General features: G+C 46.4%; 1 protein-coding gene across 4 annotated transcripts in view; it reads right to left on the reverse strand.

The window, feature by feature from the left end:
- Positions 1-478: 478 nt before the first annotated feature.
- poe (E3 ubiquitin-protein ligase-like protein poe) overlaps positions 479-21086 on the reverse strand; it is a 549114-nt gene continuing 528506 nt past the window's right edge. For all 4 annotated transcript variants that reach the window (XM_075691124.1, XM_075691117.1, XM_075691109.1 and 1 more), the window contains 4 exons: positions 20913-20997; positions 17685-17918; positions 4304-4463; positions 479-592 (listed from right to left, as the gene is read on the reverse strand). In XM_075691124.1, coding sequence (XP_075547239.1) covers positions 528-592; positions 4304-4463; positions 17685-17918; positions 20913-20997 — 544 coding nt within the window. In that variant the 3' untranslated portion in view covers positions 479-527. The remainder of the gene's footprint in view (positions 593-4303; positions 4464-17684; positions 17919-20912; positions 20998-21086) is intronic.

Here is a 21086-nt window from a genome sequence, read left to right on the forward strand (position 1 = left end):
TTTTTTTTTTTAAAGAATGCTATACAAAAGGGTATAGTGCCCACCAGGGAGCAACTGTTGCTATTAATGTTCTGCTTTATTAAGTGTCATGATTTGTGGACCAGAACCAGTTTATTGCCTTTGGTTTCTTTAGGGTCAGTATACTTATAAGGACAGTGTGATCCAGTCTAAAACACTGCCTAGACTTTCTGTTCAGTAACTAACATTACATAAAATAAGAACAGCGCGAGAAACAGGGACAAACGAAGAAAGACATACACGGCGCTGATGTCGGCACTGTGTGTGCCTTTCTTCATTTGGCCCTGTTTCTCGTTCTTACATTGAACATGAACTACCAACATGCTTAACTCTCTACATTTCATTACATTGCAAAACTTCACTGGAAAGCTGACAAGTGGAGAATGACTAAATGTGCAGATATATCAGACAGCAAGTACCATAAGAAGCAAAGCAGTCTGGAACATGAGGCAGCAGGAAGTTCAAGCAAGCATCTTTATTTAAATAGTCCTTCAATAATAAAACTTGAATCAGACCCTTAGCTGAAGTGATTCTAGCAGGAAGGCATCTGGGTTGGGAATTTCACACAGAAGACCTGGAAAACAAAAGATGAAAACACAAGTCAAATGATGTCTTGCTGCGAACACAGAACACAAACACTTCAACAGCAAGAAACTACAACCAAGATAAAACAAAACATGGTTAAAAGAACAAGAAACTACAATTCTCTTAGTTCAATTCAAACCCCAGTTGAAATAGCCTTGAAGCCATGCTGTTTACTATCAAAGCTAAAGATCTAACAATACAAATATGATAAACTTCTGTTCATTCGACTCCAGTTAATTCAATTTTTCAGTTAATCCCACCCCGCCCGAAGGTCCCAGCCTGCGCGCGCCCACGTATCTCATTGGGCCCAAACTTTGCTTTACCACAGAACACCAATATATGGCGGCAAAGTTGAATTTAGGAAACCGGCCACCCTAGTGCAAGACATATTAGACCCTTGCCCATTTTTCTTGCTAAATAATTGGGTGCGCGTTAGATTTCTCCTTTGTTTACGAACTTTAATGAAATTTCTATGTTAGTTTCCTACTTTGAACACATGGTAAGTGGGCATGCATTTCATTTGGGGGCATGTTATAATCAGGAAAATACTGCCAAATTAATCATCGGCGTGTTTTGGAGTTTTCTTCTGCATCTTGTTCAATTTGACCTGCCGGAAAATTTATTAATTTTCGTCGTTCCTGTCAGAGTCGAATTATTGGAAGTCCACTGTACATCACAAATATTAATATAGGTAAGGTAGCCACTAGCAGCCAATTTGGTCCAAGTGAAAAATTTAAGCTGATGAAGTTCATGAGCGAAAAACTATCAGCCTAATACTTTATTCGAAAACCAATGGCCCACACACCTTATTCCATGTAAGCCCTTACGTCATGGCTACCTTACTAGCCTGAACAATGATGTTAGTGAAAGATTGTGGTTTCGTGGCAAACAGTAAAGACCTGTATACAGCTACAAGTGCTCTGAGGGGTGGTTGCCACACACATTACTGTGTCAGCATTCCAATTGAATATGCTGGCACTAGAATAAAATTTTACATTAAATAATAAATGCATGCAAATGAGATGATGTTGCAGCTGCAAGCACAACTGCAGTAGGCAGAAAGTGGCTTAAACATGTTGCTTTGCTAGCCGGTTCTAGTCGCAGCTTTACACAAGCATACACTTGGCATGTGGACGAAAGAGGTAGACAACAGCAAAGGCAAGAATTTGCAACTGGCAAGGCATACACAGCCAACATTGTGGCATGGTCATAATTCGCTGCGCCCATGTTATTGCATATGCTATATGGCTACAAAGCTGGTCAAAATTTGTTGTGTGCAGTTTGCTCACTTTTAGTAAATATACCATAAACTGAATTAACATTAAAATAAAAAAAAAATTCCGGAGTTTTATATGCCAAATGAAGAAATTAAAATGCAAACAGTGATGATGGGTGTGCTAGAAGTTGGACACAGGTGAACTGAGTGGCACATGTGGTGGGAAGTGATGAAGGGCCTTTACATCAGTGTGCCAAAGGCTTGTGTGCTGCCTCAAAATGAAGTCACTGCTCCGAAGCATCAGAGACCTCACATTTGCACTACAATGATACTGCCTTAGTCACACTTCTTTACATGAAATAAAACATTACTTTTCAACCTTGTAATCATTACCTGGATTTCTAATCAATTCTTTTTAAGGATGACAATCACGAATAGGCAAATATGACTATTCCCTTGTTGACATGAGGGAAATCAAAATGAGGGCTTAAATGGCCCATGACAGTGGCACATGACTAGTCTGCTGATCCTTATGTGCAAACTATTGTCCTTTTTCTCTCAGTGAACCATGATGAACATTTCAAATTACTACTCTTGTGAAAACAACTACCAGTGAACTAATACCGCACAAAATTATACCCTTAACCCTTTGAGGGTCAATGACGTAAACATACGGCGCCGTGAACAAGTCCGAAAATGGTCGATTGCGCATATTTACGGCGCCGCCTGTACGTTTAAAAAGCGTGCCAATTTCCTAACTTTTTCTTTTCTTTCATGTGCTGCCACTATGTGGAAATACAGGGAATTTTTTTCGCGCACCTCCCTCTCTCAGTTTTCGTTGCATGGTTTGTTTTAGAGCTAGTTTGCTTCTGCGCGTCTATATACTACCACTCACGGGCGTGCCAAAAGCCAAACTGCCGCTTGTGCACGGCGGTTTGGCTTTTGTTTCGTGGGCGGTTTCGGCTTCTAGCGCTCGCAAAACTGATGGCTATCTCGTTACTAATCGCTCAAAGGGCGACCGTTTGTTTCTCGCTTGTTTAGTGCTCAAGGGAGTGCGCATAGGAAGGATACTGCCGTGCATGCTTTTCCACTGCATTTTTTTTTGACACTCGCAAAAACTAATTGCCTCTGGTTGGCGATAAGATGAAGATTAGCAGAAGTTTGCCACACGTTTTGCATTTTTGACGGGCACACAACCACACAGTTTTTCTGAGTGCGTGCACCTACGCAGTTCGATGACGCTATGGATTTACATATTAGTGTAAGAGCAGGAACATTTGTGTCACGCGGAATATTCTTGTGTGCGCATTTTCAAGCCCTTGAACTATGTGTATAAAAATGCATCAAAATTTTAATTCTTCAAAGTTTTATTTCATTTTTTATTGTTGTTATTTATGAATAAAGAGTACATATAGACCAATGCAAAATATTTTCTTCTCACTTTATGGTCACCATAGAAAAATTGCGGTAAATGTTTTTCGAAATAAGTCCCTAAGAAGAATTAGAATCTGCAATAAAGAAAATCGACCCTGGGCGGTCGCATATGGCGAAAAAAATCGACCCTCAAAGTGTTAAAGGGCCCTTCACCATGGCCTGTAGGAAATTTTTGTTATAGACTGGAAGTTAGAAAATGACACCCAGTCAGCATTCTATCATGACAATTTTTTAAAAGGGTTTGGTAATAGTGGAGATAGAAGCAAATAAAATGTTTCAATGTGATGGTACAAGAAGGTGAGCTACCTGCGCTGCAAAAGTGGCTCTCTCACATTGCACTGGACCAGCACTCGCAATCGATATTCCTCCACTACCTTTTCCCATCTCCGAGTTGACAGACCACAAGACGTATATGTCAAGACAATCCCATCTCCCCACTTTCTTTCTTGCTGTATGGTGTGTTTCCGGTGGTGGTTTTGCGAATTCTGCGTTTCATAGATGAACTCAAGTTCGCATTGCTGCTGGCTATTTGTACACTGCGGGTAGCACATGCAACATGGAGGTGAGAGCTACGACATCCACCATCTCTACTGGCTGGAAGAATGGCTGATCTGAGGAGTAGGGTGTGCAAGCTTTCATTAGAATTTTCAGCTGTTCTTGTTACAGACATTGCCATAATTCTTTGCAATGCAATCGTTAGTGCACTATCTAAGCATCACACTTGTTTGTTTGCAATACCCAATCCTGGTGAGGTGCTCTTATAAAGAATGTTGGTAAGCAATTACTCTTGCACAGTGAAGTGCTGTAGCTGCACAAACCAGCACAGCAGTCAGCCCACGCAACTCTATAGGTGATTTCACTCTGCCAAGATGGCTTATGAAATGGAACATTTAAGTGGCCTGACCGAGAGCTTTTATCTGCTTAATACTGCATGTATGTCGTGCAGTTAAGAAAAGCTTCACCATAAAACTTTAGCCCATCAGACAAACATGCCGCCTGCTACATCAATATGGAGCAAGTGGTGTTGACAAAAATGCCTCTATTTCTCACCCATGACATCACAATATTCCATGAATGACTGGCACGTCAGCACTTCTTCTTCAAAATTCCTCAGCAGCTTGTCCCCAAGCTCTAGGTGCTGCTGGTCATTGTGGCGGATATAATCTGCCAATGCCACTGACCAGCCATCATCATTGCTACAGGACACCCTCTGGAAATGTGAATAAATCATGTAAATGTTTAATGACATATTAAACAAGGGTTGATAGAACAACTTCAGCAATAGCACTCTGTCAACATTTAGAATGATTTTTACCACATCAGGAGCCACCATAGGTAACAGGAGGTGAATATTTCGACAAACATTAATTCACATCAATGACATTAATTACAGCGATAACTGCATGACAGTGAAGCACCTGAGCGAAACCATGCCCATGAATATCAGCTGGGGCAGAGAGACAACAGTGACGGTGTCTGGAGAAATGCGCACAAAGCAGACTTGTACGATTCTTTTAATGCATGCTGCTGCTTAGCAGTCATTCACTCGAGGTTGCAAAACTTGTTTTTTTTTCTTATTTTTGGTGGCAAGTAGGCACGAGCTGCAATTTTGTGTTTTGTTGTATTATTCATTACCATGCACAATTTTTTGTCTCCATCAGGTACAGCTTAAGAGTGTTTTACTATAAACATCTGTTAAATATCCATTATACATCCTAATAGTGCACAAGACTTTTTCTAACACCAAGCACTGAATTGTGACAAACCCTTTCCAAAATCATAGCAAGCACTCAAATCATGTGTGGAATAAAGAGCTATGCTGCGTAGAGAGCATGATAGGATGTGCCGATATAATATGTACATATATGATATGTATATGATATAATATATATGATATGATATGATATGATATGATATACTATATGTACATGATATATGTACATGATATAAGTGCCTCCTAGTGCCTCTGATCGACACTGCGTTTGCCAGCTTATAACCTCAGAGATCTGGCACACATCTTGGATTCCACAACCAGCTGAATCAGGCGCTGACGAAGACGCTGCTCTGCTTTGGTGGCTGCTCTCTGTTGCATGCAATTTGAAAGGTGTGTTTACAAACAACTGCACGCAATTCAATAATTTGACCTCTGGCACCCCCAGTAAATTCAGTTTATTGCCTCAGTCTTCCTTTGCAGCAGCAGTGAAATTTCATTACATTGAAATGGTGGATAAACATGCTTCGTTATATACACGGTGTTGTGTTCTATGGGCATGAAGTTATAAAAAGATAAATACTTCATTATATCGAGGATTTTGTTATAATGAAGTTTGTTGTACTGAGGTTTAACTGTACCAGGATTGTTTGAAGAGGGAAACAACTTGCGTTAAAACTAATGAAAAAAAAAATTACTTTGGTATTGATAAACATCTCACTGAGTGACAGAGGCCATACTGTTAAAGTCGTCAAAAGGGAACATGAAATAATGAATGAAAGAAATACGAGTGCATGCAGGCAGCTGAAAAACTTCCATGAGCAACAATACTTTATATAAACAGTGTCAAACAATGACAATGAACAATGATAATGACAAACTCCCAGTTACAAATGCACATGGATTAACCCTTTGCCAATCACTGGGACATATACATTCCACCTGCAACCACAAGTGACAGCTGCCTCAAGTGCGCAGAGGGACATACATAGCCACACAGAAACAGGTAGCGCCATATCGTAGAGGATAAAACAACTATAACTTTAAGTTTTTGTTTGAATTGGTAGGTGGCACAAGTAGTTTGAATTGTTTTCCTTGTTGCTATATTTCTTGGCTGTCGTAGCTCTTCAAGTGTGCAAATTTGGTTGCTCTTTCGTCATGAATCAGTTGTCCAGTTATTGCAAAAATTACTTCTTGCAGTCCAGTAATTCAGTTAGATCATTTGTAGCCAGGTTTGACGTTGTAGTGAGCTATTGTTTTCAGCTACATGCAAATATGCTGAACATAATGGTCAAAGACATGCAGCACTGCTACAGAAGTAGCCTGACATACTTGTTCTTTCGGATCATAGTGGGAAGACGGCTCATCAATGGGAGGAGCTTTTGCAAGATCGGCCTAGTCTAATACAGCAGAACCTCATTTATTCGTTTTGGAGAAAACCAAGAGAAAAAACATACTAACTGGGAAAATGTACGATCCGAATAACTAAAAAAATTTGAGACTCAACTATTGTTGGCATCTACGTAATGCGAAGCGCCGCACGGATTGTTGCAACCTGATGAGACGCCGATGCGTGTTGAGCTGGTGATGCTTCGGCAGCCCGAGACTCATTTTGTTGTTTACCTATTGCGTGGTGTTTAAGAGGTAGATGGGAAACTGAAATGAAATCGAGCTGGTGGGCAACGTCAAATGCCGCCAAAGCGAAATGTGATGCCCACATCGCTCTGCCTACAGCAGGGAACAGCGACGTATTTGGACTATCGCCTACTAAAATCGGGCGGATGTTACCAATGGCACTACACACCACGCGCTGTAGAACAGATAGGTGAAGATGCTTATCGCAATAGGATTGGCGGTGCTAGCTGTGAATGCCGCATGTGACGACCCCGGAGAGAAGATTTGCTGTTACCGAAATGAAAAACTGAGTGCACGCCGGCGTTTTCATGTGAGATGGGCGGCTATATACTGTTCTCGATCGTGCGCGCCTCGCACCTTTTCTTGTTCACATAGGATATAGCAGTCGAAAAACTTATGCGATCACAGTCTGCAGCAGGGAACGGCGGTCCATTTTGGTTATCGCCTATTAGAACAGTGTGCTACGCTTCCGACGGCATCATGCGCTGTGAAACTGATAGGCGAAGATGCTCATTGCAATATGATTGGCTGTGGTAGCTGTGAATGCCGCATGCACTGGCGCCGGAAAAGATTTGCTGGTACCAAAATGAGAAACCGAGTGCGCACCGGCGTTTTCACGTGAGACGGGTGGGCGAGTATTGCACTGAAGCTGCCGCGGCGGGTAGCTATATACTGTTCTCAATTGCACGCGCCTAGCATATTTTCTTTTCTTGTTTACCTGGGCTTTAGTGGCTGGAAACATACCATATTGTGGTGGACAGTACTCATAAAGCCCCGCGGTGGAAGAAGAAGAGACTGTACTAGCGCTATCAGGCATATAGGCTCAACGATGGTAGCCGCGGCATCAACGCAGTCATCTGTTTATTAATGGCAATTCTTTGTGGGCCTTCTGTTCCTACAAGTTCGTGACTACGGACGTGATACCGCATCACAACCATATACGTCCACCAAGTTTCTTCTTGACGCCATGGAACCGGCCATCGAACAACGACGTCTTGAAGAAAACGGAACGTCTTCCATCGCCGCACTCGGACTGGCCCTCGGACTGTGCAGTCTGGTTTGTCCACATTGAGGCACAGTTTTGCCATCACTGAGTCACATCTCAGGTGGCCAAGTACGACAACGTCGTGAGTGCGCTTAACCCGACCACTGCAGCTTTGGTCCGTGACATTTTGCTAGCTCCTCTGCCCGATGATCAGTACTATACCCATAAGCGGGAGCTACTACGGCGCACCACCGACTCTGAGTCGCGACGGATTCAACAGCTCCTCTCATCGGAGGAACTTGGTGACAGAAAACTGGCTGAACTGCTTCGCCGCATGACACAACTCCTGGGAGCCTGTCCATCATCAACAGACTCGAAAATCCTTCGGGAGCTCTTCTTACAGCTTCTACCAAACCAGGTACACATGATTTTGTGTGCCTCATCTACTACGATGGCTGTCAAGGCCTTAGCGACGATGGCCGACCAGATTATGGATTCTTTTCATCCTGTGATATCCACTGTTGATCGTTGTAATGCACTCATTGCGACACAACCACAGTTAAAGCAGCACTTTGACGAACTCGACAGCTCAAGCATGCACCTTCCTGCGCAAGTAGAGGAGCTAAGTAACCAGTTGGCTGCCTTACACTTTTGGCCGAATAACCATCAGCAGCGGCATTGCTCGCATGACTAAACCGTATCATGCCCTCCGTCTTGCAACTTTCTGGGAAACGGTCGGGCCAGTCACTCATCACGGCAAGTGCTACTGGTTCTACATAAAGCTGTCTCTTCTACGTCACCGACCGTGTCACAAAAGTTCGCTATCTTGTAGACACTGGTGCGGAAATTTGGGTCATTCCCCCTACTTTTCAAGACCACAGAAGACATCGCCATGACACATCTTTTCTCACTGCAATCAATGGTTCTAAAATTAAAACGTACGGCCAGAAATTTATCACTCTCGACCGTAGTCTGCGACGCCCTTTTTGATGGCTATTCACCGTCGCTGACGTCCGCGGGCTGATCATCGGCGCTGATTGTCTGTGAAAGTTTAACCTTCTTGCTGACCTTTGCAACTGCCGCCTTCTTGACTCCTAAACAAACCTGTCCGTACAAGGTATCACCATGTCTGCACCACCTTTGAGTGTCGTACAAGCACACACCCAGGTACCGAAACCGTGGTCCACCACCCTGTTGGAATTTCCAGAGCTGTTTGAACCACCCTTGCCAAATCGTCCAATAGTGCGCAACATCACGCACCACATTGTGACTAAAGGACGCCAGGACACTACAGGATGCCTGACCTCACCGCTTGGCACCAGACCGTCTGAAAATTGCAAAGCAAGAATTCGAACACATGCTCGAGTTGGGCTTCATTTGTTCTTCTGCTAGCCCTTGGTCATCTGCTTTACACATGGTGCCCAAGAAGACGGGTGATTGGCGACCGTGTGGCGATTACAGCGCCTTAAACAAAGTGACGATTCCCGATAGGTACCCTACACCTCACATCCATGATTTCACCGCAACACTTCATGGGTGCTGCACATTTAGCAAGGTGGATCTAGTAAAAGCCTACCATCAGATTCCTGTCAAGCCTTCCAACATTCCTAAAACTGCAATCATTACCCGTTTTGGCATGTTTGAATACGTGCGCATGCCATTCGGCCTCCGTAATGCTGCTCAAACCTTTCAGCGGTTCGTTGATCAAGTACTCTGTGGCCTGACTTGTTGCTTTGTCTATTTAGACGACATTCTTATATTCAGTCGCTCTGCTGTGGAACACGAATCTGACCTACGTAAGGTGTTTGAACGCCTCCGTCAATATGGCTTGGTTGTAAATATTCTCGAAGAGTGAGTTTGGTGTTGTTTCTCTCGATTTCCTGGGCCACCGAGTGGACGAGCATGGCATCCAACCTGTCCCATCCTGTGTCCAAGCCATTAAAGATTTCCCACATCCGTCGTCCACCAAGCAATTATGGGCATTTCTGGGCCTCATCAATTACTATCACCGTTTCATTCCTCGTTGTGCTTGAATTTTGCAGCCTCTGCACATTCTACTCTCTGGCACACCACGAGCTAGCATGCCTATATCATGGACTAATGCTCCTGAGTCTGCTTTTATCTCTGCCAAGAATGCCCTTGCTACCACTACTCTACTGGCACACCCGCAACCAGATGCTCCAATGTCTGTTATGGTAGACGCCCCTGACATACACTCTTAGACAAAGTTACACCCTTTGGGGTGTATCTCTGCCACACAACAATAATCGTCATCTGCCTTGCTTGCGTTTCCTTTCTTGAAAATGCCGCGCCCGCTACTTTCCTGTCGGGAATGCTATGTCATGCTGATAACGCGCATGCCGTTCATACTGGAAAGTACCGGGCTCACTGCGTTAACCCTTTGAAGGTTTTTGCCGTACATGTTCGGCGGCGGTTTTCTGTCCCGCAAGGTCTTTGCCGCACGGGTACGGTTCCGACCCTCCGTTTGAAATTTTGCGCCATAATGACGATGCGTGCTCACCGAGAGGTGCTGCACCTCTTAGCACTTACAAGAAGCATTTGAAATTTGCGCTACCTTCTTGGGGAGATAAACAGAACTGATTGCTAGCTTCAGCGCGTCGCTCAGACTGCAGCAACACCCCTTTGGCAGTTTCAGTTTCGCTGCATGATCGCAACGGAGGCATGCGAAACGTCATTTTCTTTGTCGGCACTCTCTTGCAGGGTGGTGGAAGTTGATTTCTATCTTGATTGGCGCTGCTCTTAGCTTGTTTATCAGCGACGTTCGCGATCGCGAGGTATTCTCGCTCTCAGTGGCAACGCGCTTTCGCGGTTTCGGTTCCGCCGCGTGATCGCAACGGAGGTGCGCGAAACATGGTTTTTCTCTTTGTCGGCACGCTCTCGCAGGGGCGGCGGAAGTTGATTTCTATCTTGATTGGCACTGCTCTTAGCTTGTTTATCACCACCGCTCATGAGGTATTCTCACTCTCCGCGGCAACACGCTTACGCGAGATGTCATGTGTGCACCAACACAACTCCTCGCTCCAAGAGAACAGACACGCATTTTAGGTGTGCAGACTGCGATAAGGCGCTGTGTGTAGACCCGTGTTTCAAGGAGTACCACGCTCGGAAGTACTATTGACCATTTTGCAGTTCTGAGTGATGCCGACACAAAAATACTGTTCCTAATTATTTTTTAGTATTTATTCCCGACTTTATACATTTTGTACATTCAAGATTTCCAAGATTAGCTATGATTTTTGTTTATGTAAATCTGAGGTAGCCCTGGCAAAGGTTCACGATTTCTACTGGGACCACTGGCCCACAGAGGGCTTAAACAGCCTCGGACTTCCAGTAGGAACATTTAAGTCCATATTTAAGATGCATTCAGCTAAAGAGGAAGAAAAAAAAAAGGTGTTAAGTTATGTCAGGGGCGTGGTTTTATATGTACAGTGTGATCCACTTTTAAAGGGAACACTCTAATGTGTGGCTCTCACTCTGCTGATGCTGTAGCTGCAAGTGTCTGCTGAAGCTACATCAATGCACTGACACAGGTGTGTAGAAAGATACCAGTGCCACCAAGCAAAAATAATCTACAGTGAGGACAGGTAGTGGTAAACTTGCCAGCAGGAAAAATTCGCATGTGCTCTACACTGAAGAGTTCCCTTTAACAGAGGACTGCACTGTACAGCAGCTAACTGATTTTGCAGACCCGAAAAAGACTGAACATGTCTGAATCAGGCAGTCAAAAACTCAAGGGAACAAGCAAACTCGCTGCTTTTTACAGTGCAACCAAAATAATAAGCACATTAATAAGTTTCAGATTAGTGTTTCACTCTAGTGCAATAATAGCTCACTTAAAATTTTTTTAAAGTTGTACATTTCATGGCGGTAGGTAGTGCAAAATTAATGGGGAAACAGGAAAAATGAAACACGATGCACAAGCACAATGGATTCATAGCCACTAGCCTACTCAAGTTGCAAGCATTTCATGTTCACTTCGCCGCATTGTCATCTGTGACGCTGCCAAATGCAGATGCGCGAGACCTTGAGTGCGCGTTACTGGCAGTTATGTTTAAAGAATTCACTTTGGAGGGTTTTGCCTATACAGGTTTTTTTTTCGTTGAACCTGGAGGGGTGGGGGTGGGGGGTGTATTCTGTAAGAGTGCACCTAGTGGACTGTTCATTTCGGCCGCTTCTGATTGGATGCAGTTGTACGAGCGAGGAGTATACAAGCGGCCCTAGCCAATCAGGAACGACCGAAATGGACAGTCTACTAGGTGGACTCTTACAGAATACCTCCCCTGTAACCACTCTAAAGATGTCAGTTATAGCCATGCTTGCCTTTACTAAATTTCTGCTGGCTCACCAAGCATGGACGCCATGTCTAAAGAATGCAGCATGAAATGAGACCTTAACCCTTTGAGGGTCAATGATGTAAATATACGGTGCCGCGAAAAAGTCCAAAATGGTTGATGCCGTATATTACGGCGCCATCTGTACGTTTAAAATGCGCGCCAATTTCCTTTTTCTTTCTTGGCATGTGCTGCCACTATGTTGGAATACATGAAATTTTATTCTTGTGCCTCCCTCTCGGTTTTCGTTGCATGGTTTGTTTTAGAGCTAGTTTGCTCTGGCGCATACTACCGCTCGCAAAACTGATGGCTATTTCGTTACTAATCGCTCAAAGGGCGACCGCCTGCTTCTCGTTCGTTTAGTGCTCACAGGGGTGTGCATAGGAAGGATGCCACCGTGCATGCATTTCCTTTTGTTTTCTTTTTTTAGAGACTCGCGAAAACGAATTGCCTCCGGTTGATGATTAGATAAAGATTAGCGGAAGTTTGTCCCACGTTTTCCTTTTTTGACGGGCACACAACCACAGTTTTCTTGAGTGCGCTCACCTACGCAGTTCGATTACGCTATGGACGTAAATATTAGTGTAAGAGCAGGAACATTTGGCACTTGCGAAATATTCTCGTGCGTGCATTTTCTAAGCCTTATGTGTTTAACAATGCATCAAATTTTCAATTCTTATAAGCTTATTTCCTTTTTTTTATTGTTGTTACTCATGAATAAACAGTACATATATACCAACGCAAAACATTTTTTTCTCCCTTTACAGTCACCCTAGAAAAATTACGGTAAATTTTTTTTGAAATAGGTCCCTCAGAAGAATTGGAATCTGCAACTAAAAAAATTGACCCTGGGCGATCGCATACGGTGAAAAAAATCGACCCTCAAAGGGTTAATAGGGTCAGTAAAGCTTGCATTCTTGCATGTATCTTGTGGGGATGCGCGACCCTCACGCCTCCCCTGATGTTTTTCCCGCATAGCGCGTCTCCTGTATTCCAGCTTCGCCGCGTGGCCTGCGTGATGCCCGCGGCGGTCGATGTGGTTGGGGCGCAGTGCGAGAGATGGCGCGAGTGTTGCACTGCTAACGCCGCCGACAGGTGAGGTTACTTGGGTGCCAGGAGACAAGGCGCTCCCTCTCTTTCCTGGCGGATCAGCTAACAGCGAGGACGTCCCGCGTGCGCACGCTGACCCATGCTTCTGCGAGACCGCCTCGCGTGGCCGCCCTCGAACGCGCCACGATTCGCGTGACCATACACGCGAACGACCAGGCCTTGGGATCCAGCATGGGGCGAACATATTCGCTCGCTTCCGGTCGCGGTGAGTCGGACTTCTAGATTTGTCGCGCGCCCATCGGCATGTTTTGTGGATAGCAGCTCGGCAAGCAGGCACTGATCTATGAAAGGTGCAATAAATGCCCTTGTGATTGTTTGCACTAATGTGTGTTGTCGTTCCTTTGTCCCAAGAGTACGGGTGTGAGAGACCCCACATCTGGCTGCCCAACGTGGGACTCTTGGGGCATCGGACGATAGTTTTAACAGTTCTGCTTCGTTCGAGACCTTTGTTTGAACCGAAGCGTAGGCCTAGCGTGAATTTTGATCGCTAGCGTCGGCGGCGTGCTTTCTTGAGCGAGGTGATGGTGGCTGTAGTGTGTTTGAACATGTCAACATGCTAAGCCTTTCCGCAAGTGTTTTTTTTAATGAAATTCGTCAGTACGAGAGCCACATGGTCTGCATCCTGGGAGAGCGAGGCTGAGCGCCCACAGAGCAGTGGCAAGCCTGAAGCGAGTGAGTACGGAAGCCTCGTGGGTGATCCGAATTTCTTATGTAAATAGCTTCTTCTATCTCTTTGACTCGGATGAAGTCGCGGCTCTGGGAGCCGGGTGGCCGCGGGCCACGGGTGCCACTACGGGCTGACTGGTATTGCGGCCTGGCACCGGGCGCTCCGACACCGTCTGGGACGGTGGGCGCCGTCAACTCGGATGCTTTGTGCACCGAGCGGAGTAGGACCACCTCACAGAGCTAACGTCTCCTCGCGGCTGCCTGTTTTGCGCCCATTTTGGGTGTTGTTTTTGGATGCCGGTTGTTGTCAGGGTAGCGACGCTTTAGGCCTAAGGCTTTACGAAGCTGCCTGTCGCACGTGGAGGGACACAACCTGGTGGACCGTGGCATTGAGGTGTTGCAATTCGCTTCCCTCATTCTATTTAGCCTCGCACGAATTGAAATTACTCGTTCGACTCAAGAAAGCGAGCTTCGTTCACGTGAACTTAGCATCTGAGTAGCTGCCCGATCTTTTGCTAGCCGAGTTGAACATCGTACCACGTGGGCGATACGCATGCCGAATTCCTCTCCCTCGCACTACGTTAGTGTTTGCCGAGTGTGTTGAGTGTACGCAGTGTGAACGGAGTCACCCCTGGTTTTGGTTTGCCGTCACCTGCACATCATCTGCGCTGCTGCCCCGGACTACGATCGAGCCACCCCGGGCGATGGTGATGCTGTGGCCAGTTCGGCGCGGCGACTTCGGCGGCCTCCTGCATCCAGCTCACAACCCTCGGTGGCGGACAAAAGAGCTGGCGGTCACCGACAGCTACGGCGGCTCTTCCCAGCAGGGCGCGTCGGCGCGAGCGACGCTTGTTCGTACCGACTACTGCGTCGTCGTCTCCGGAGTCCTGGCCTGGCATCGTGCCGTCGAGTCTGCAAAGCTGCCGCTGTGACCGGCGGACGCCATCGGTGCACCCAAGGACAATGTCGGCTCGCATGTTATGGACAGCGTGCGGACATTTCTTCGGCGCGACTACTGTTTAATGTTCTACCTTGTTTGCGAAGCACAGTTTGATGTTAGACCGTGTCACATGTCTCGCCGGAATATGTAGTGATTTAAGGTTGGGGGGATGTGGGGATGCGTGACTCTCACGCCTCCCCTGAGATCTAGTTTTCCCGCATGGCTCGTCTCCTGCAGGGCGGCTTCGCCCGCCGCGTGGCCTGGCGCCCGCGGCGGTCGGGTGGTACAAGCGCGGTGCGAGAGATGGCGCGAGCGTCGCGCCGCTGCGGGGTTACTCGGGCGTCGGGAGACAAGGCGCTCGGGCTGTTGGGTTCGAGACAGGAAGCGGGACGGCCGTGCCGCATGTGCAGCGACCCTCTTGCCCGGCGGGTCGACGCGCGGCGGGGACGTATCCCGCGTGCGCGCCGACCCATGCTTCTGCGAGACCGCCTCGCGTGGCTGCCCTCGAACGCGTCACGATTCGCGTGACCATACACGCGAACGACCAGGCCTTGGGATCCAGCATGGGGCGAACATATTCGCTCGCTTCCGGTCGCGGTGAGTCAGACTTCTAGATTTGTCGCGCACCCATCGGCATGTTTTGTGGATAGCAGCTCGGCAAGCAGGCACTGATCTATGAAAGGTGCAATAAATGCCCTTGTGATTGTTTGCACTAATGTGTGTTGTCGTTCCTTTGTCCCAAGAGTACGGGTGTGAGAGACCCCACACATGCTAAGCCTTTTCGCAAGTGTTTTTTTTAATGACATTCGTCAGTACGAGAGCCACGTGGTCTGCATCCTGGGAAAGCGAGGCTGAGCGCCCACGGAGCAGTGGCAAGCCTGATGCGAGTTAATACGGAAGCCTCGTGGGTGGTCCGAATTTCGTATGTAAATAGCTTCTTCTATCTCTTTGACTCGGATGAAGTCGCGGCTCTGGGAGCCGGTGGCCGCGGGCCACGGGTGCCACTACGGGCTGACTGCTATTGCGGCCTGGCACCGGGCGCTCCGACACCGTCTGGGACGGTGGGCACCGTCAACTCGGATGCTGTGTGCACCGAGCGGAGTAGGACCACCTCACAGAGCTGACGTCTCCTCGCGGCTGCCTGTTTTGCGCTCATTTTGGGTGTTGTTTTTGGATGCCAGTTGTTGTCAGGGTAGCGACGCTTTAGGCCTAAGGCTTTACGAAGCTGCCTGTCGCACGTGGAGGGACACAACCTGGTGGACTGTGGCGTTGAGGTGTTGCAATTGGCTTCCCTCATTCTATTTAGCCTCGCACGAATTGAAATTACTCGTTCGACTCAAGGAAGCGAGCTTCGTTCACGTGAACTTAGCATCTGAGTAGCTGCCCGATCTTTGCTAGCCGAGTTGAACATCGTACCACGTGGGCGCTGCGCATGCAGAATTCCTCTCCCTTGCACTACTTTAGTGTTTGCCGAGTGTGTTGAGTTTACGCAGCATGATTGGAGTCACCCCTGGTTTGCCGTCACCTGCACATCGTCTGCGCTGCTGCCCCGGACTACGATCGAGCCACCCCGGGCGATGGTGATGCTGTGGCCAGTTCGGCGCGGCGACTTCGGCGGCCTCCTGTATCCGGCTCGCAACCCTCGGCGGCGGACGAAAGAGCCGGCGGTCACCGACAGCTACGGCGGCTCTTGCCAGCAGGGCGCGTCGACGCGAGCGACGCTTGCTCGTACAGACTACTGCGTCGTCGTCTCCGGAGTCCTGGCCTGGGACCGTGCCGTCGAGTCGCAAAGCTGCTGCTGTGATCGGTGGACGCCAGTGGTGTACCCAAGGACAGTCGGCTCGCATGTTATGGACAGCATGTAGACATTTCTTCTGCGCGACCACTGTTGCATGTACTATCTTGTTCGCGAAGCACGGGTTAATGTTAGACCGTGTCACATGTTTCGCCGGAATAAGAAGTGATTTAAGGTTGGGGGGATGTGGGGATGCGCGACCCTCGCGCCTCCCCTGATGTTTTTCCCACATAGCGTGTCTCCTGTATTCCGGCTTCGCCGCGTGGCCTGCGTGATGCCCGCGGCGGTCGATGTGGTTGGGGCGCAGTGCGAGAGATGGCGCGAGTGTTGCGCTGCTAACGCCGCCGACAGGCGAGGTTACTTGGGCGCCGGGAGACAAGGCAGGCTCCCTCCCTTTCCCGGCGGATCGGCTAACAGCGAGGACGTCCCGCGCGCACACGCCGACCCATGCTTCTGCGAGACCACCTCGCGTGGCCGCCTTGGAATGCGCCACCGTTGGCGTGACAGTACGCGCGAACGACCAGGCGTTGGGATCCAGCATGGGGCGCGAACATATTCGCTCGTTTTCCGGTCGTGGTGAGTCGGACTTCTAGATTTGTCGCGCGCCCATCGGCATGTTTTGTGGATAGCAACTCGGCTAGCAGGCATTGATCTATGAAAGGTGCAATAAATGCCCTTGTGATTGTTTGCACTACTGTGTTGTCGTTCCTTTGTCCCAAGAGTACGGGTGTGAGAGATCCCAAATCTTTACTACTGGATAAGCCACTTTCAACTTCCCACATGACTGCCCCCCCCCCACCATTTAAATTACACTACTGCTTTGCTGTCCCACAAAGCTAGCACACAGATAATTTTTTTTTTTTGCTCGGTTGACCAATGCCTTCAATATTATAACTCAGTAGCCAAATCAGACTTGGAAAGCTGAAAATACACCTTGCCAATGAAAGATGGTATGGGAATAACTTGAATTATGGCAACTTTTCCATGGCTGCTACACCTGTGACATTGTGCACGCAGGTTATCTACAAAAAATCACGCAAGATACAGCATGAAACCTGAAATTTTGCTTGCCCATCTACGCTGGTTCTTAGGGGTACAGGCAGTGTCATGGAAAAGCCTAAATAATGGGGCAGCTCTGAAAAACTGCTTGGCAAGTCATGTACAGGAGACATCCCTCAGACTAGCTGCTTGTGGCACATTCCAAGGCATTTTACAAAAAGAGAATGAGAGAGCGTGCCTTGAACATGGTGTTGTACAATCCATCTACCATGGCTAGGTAGCAGAGAAAGGGCCGGTAGACAGCGAATTCGTGGGGAACTGTGTCGGCAAGTGCTGAGCAGCCTTGTGGGCTCAGATGTCGTGCATGTGCCAGTACCAGCATACGTCGCACCAGCGCAACACGGCCACACCGCCACCGGTTATGGGACCACACTGCCAGGGCCATGGTTGTCCAGTAGCATGGGCCCTCACTCTGTGGTATGCAAGAAAGAGGTTTTCAGAACACTGTCAACTTGCAGCAATCAGCAATCAACTTTGTACTGAAAGGAACTGTTCAGGAGAGGCTTATTTTCAGGAATACACAAGGTAGAAAACAACATACAAAATAAAGCAAGCACTGGGTCTTGGCTGTTTTCAGTCCTTGTTTTAATCCCAATCCACAAGTGGGATAGCTATTACATCTTTGAAAAAGCCACAGGCAAAGCAGGAGCTGGCTATCCAAAAACCCTTGCAATATTTCTAATTTATTGCTTGTGGATTCAGACGCCCATTAAATTAAGTAGGGAGAGGAAAGAGAATGAACAGCACGGGACAGAAAAAGCAATACAAGTTGAACATTGTGAATGACGTTGCCATGGAGATAAAACTTAGTACAATTAATTCTGCTGAAACCCACAAGGTGAAAGGAAAACCCAGAGGGAACCTAGGTGAAGGCCAACTATGGCATTCATGGCGACAAGACGTGTTATATGGTCAGTAGGATTGTATTTCTCCTTTCCAACTGTGAGATATTTGAAGCCATTCTCTTTGTATTTTTTTTCTGTGTTGCTGGGTCACTTTAATATCGCATTTCTTCAGCTTCATATAAAGTAAACAAACATGTTCTGCCTCAGCCACTGCTGTTTTTGCATAGTCCAGCTAGTTTTGTTGATTATATTGCTTTGAGAACTTAAATGCCACTATATTTTCAACGTGGCAGTTGAATACCTGAATTCTCTGCTGTCAGGCAAAGAGCAAGCATCTATAGTACATGACGTGGTCCACTGAACGATGTGTACAGCATGCTGCACTTAGCTAATGTTGAATATCACTGTTGAATGTAGCATTCCCTGCTGTGCTATGCACACTTCAATGCAGCGTGGTTTGACATTTTGGTCCTGTCACCAAAGTTTCAATAAGGTGGTATTAGTTTACATAGTTGTTACAGGCACTTGATATAGTGGAACTCGCCAAGGTGGTTTAGTGGCTATGGTGTTGTGCTGCTAAGCACGAGGTCGTGGGATCAAATCCCAGCCGTGGTGGCTGCATTTCGATGGGGATGAAATGCAAAAACGACCATGTCCTGTACATTGGACAAAATTAATCCGGAGTCCCCCACTACAGTGTGCCTCACAATCAAATTGTGGTTTTGGCATGTAAAACCGAAGAATTCATTCATTGATATAGTGGACCTTTGGCATGCATGCTACAGTTAAACCTCAATATAGACCCTTTTCATAGTGATCCCACAGGTACTGCCATGTTTGATCATGTGGTGATGCATCCATTGGTTGCCTCCGCTGTCTTATTGTTTACAATGGATATGCATGATGCCAGTGCAGCTCAGCAAACCTCTGTTTCGGCCGATATCGTAGTTGGTGACTGGATGGATGACATGAAGCTTTGCTCGCAGCTTTAGAGGACATGTAAGCGCTTTCTGAGGTCATTACGCTTTGTCGAAACATTGTGAGCAGCGTATACAGTGCTAGTACTAGAAGAAAGTCTTGAACTATATATCAAGCTGTCCAAACTTTTTGCATCTGAATTAAATCAGAATTATAGCGTCTCTTGCTCTCCATTTTTCTTATTTGCCAATCACTTTGAAGTAGTCGCTTGTTATATTTCTGACTCAGTAATGTTCATCAGCGCGTTTGCTATCTGATTGTTTATTTTCAGCCCAACTGCTTGCGGGTGTGATCGGTTGAAGTTTTCTTTCCATGCACAATTAAGGCTTGGAACGTAGATGTTTCATACTTTGTAATAGCTTGAACCAAATACATGTTATCACTAGTCACTCACTTATTTTGTGGACCATCACAAAACGTTCAGCTTCGAACATTCATGCGCTGTCGGTGTAGTCGTCATCTACGCTTCAGTGCATTGATTCCATTCACTTACTCTTGATAGTTGAGCGATAATAGAGTAGGCATAAGTTTGAGAGTGTGTTGGGGTGGATGTGTGTAGGTAATGTGCGAGGAACTTACTATGCCAGGCAACTGCGCTACTCGTTTGTCACTGTAAAGTGAGTAGTACTCACTCTTGCCAACATTATGAAATTGAAGTCCTTTCTCTGTAGGTTAGTGATACAGCATTGGCAGACGAGTGAATTTTTTTATTCTTGAGGAAAGCCACGCATCGCAAAAGGCAGGTTGGCGCAAGTCTCCTTTTCTAGCACTGTGCATGACTGTCAACGTGACTGAGCGCATATGCAGCCCGAGCGCAGTTTCTTGGCATTAGAATATTGTTATAAGTGAGTTCGACTGTACAGGTGAGTGCTGTTAAGGTTCTGGCCCTTGTTTTAATATGTTTACCATAATAATTTGCCTATGTCTATGCAGATTTTGTTACTTTCCAACTTTGTAATGCTTCAACTTGTAAATATATATTATAAAAACTGCCTCACGTATTACTCCTACTGGAGCTTGAGGCTTGTAAGAAACTTCACCTTAATATGGAGATGGTTTTTGTTGTCTAATGTGCTGCTTTGTTGAACTTTGTTTCTTCTTTGACAGGGTAACCAACTGGCATATTGCTATAGTAAACAGCAAAATAAAAAGTACATTGTCCAGAAGCGTATGCATTTGGGCTGGTTGGTTCATGACTTGAGCGGAAACAGCACAAAATAACAGGACATGAGAAAGGGACAGACAACAGCATTGTTGCATGTCCCTTTCTCACGTCCTGTTATTTTACAATGTTTCCGCTCAAATACATTTCCTCATTGACTTTTGTCACAATGAGGTTTATCATAACTAAATCAGTACCGAACGCATTACTAAAAAGAAACCAGCACAAACATGTTTTATATATCACGAAGCAAAATAAAACAAAGTTTTCAAGTAATCTTTTGTTAAAGGCACATTACTCACTTGTAGTGCTTGGTGCTGAAAAATATGCTCAAATTAATCTAAATCAACAGCTGCAAGGCATCTGGCAAGAAAAAGAAAGAAAGACAAGGGGAAAAAAAGCTGTGTTTTTGTTGTCTCACCTCATAACAGTTTTCAATCTGCCGTTCAGGCAACATCTCCAGGAAGTTCGAAAGGTTCTTCTCCTCTCTTGCTACACACCTTGTCCTTTAAAAAAAAAGCATATTATATATATATATGTGTATGTTTGGTTCTCTCTCCTGTAGTAACATTTAGAAAGTACACAATGTACACAG

Source organism: Dermacentor variabilis, chromosome 1, assembly GCF_050947875.1.
Source record: "Dermacentor variabilis isolate Ectoservices chromosome 1, ASM5094787v1, whole genome shotgun sequence".
Lineage (NCBI taxonomy): Eukaryota > Metazoa > Arthropoda > Arachnida > Ixodida > Ixodidae > Dermacentor > Dermacentor variabilis.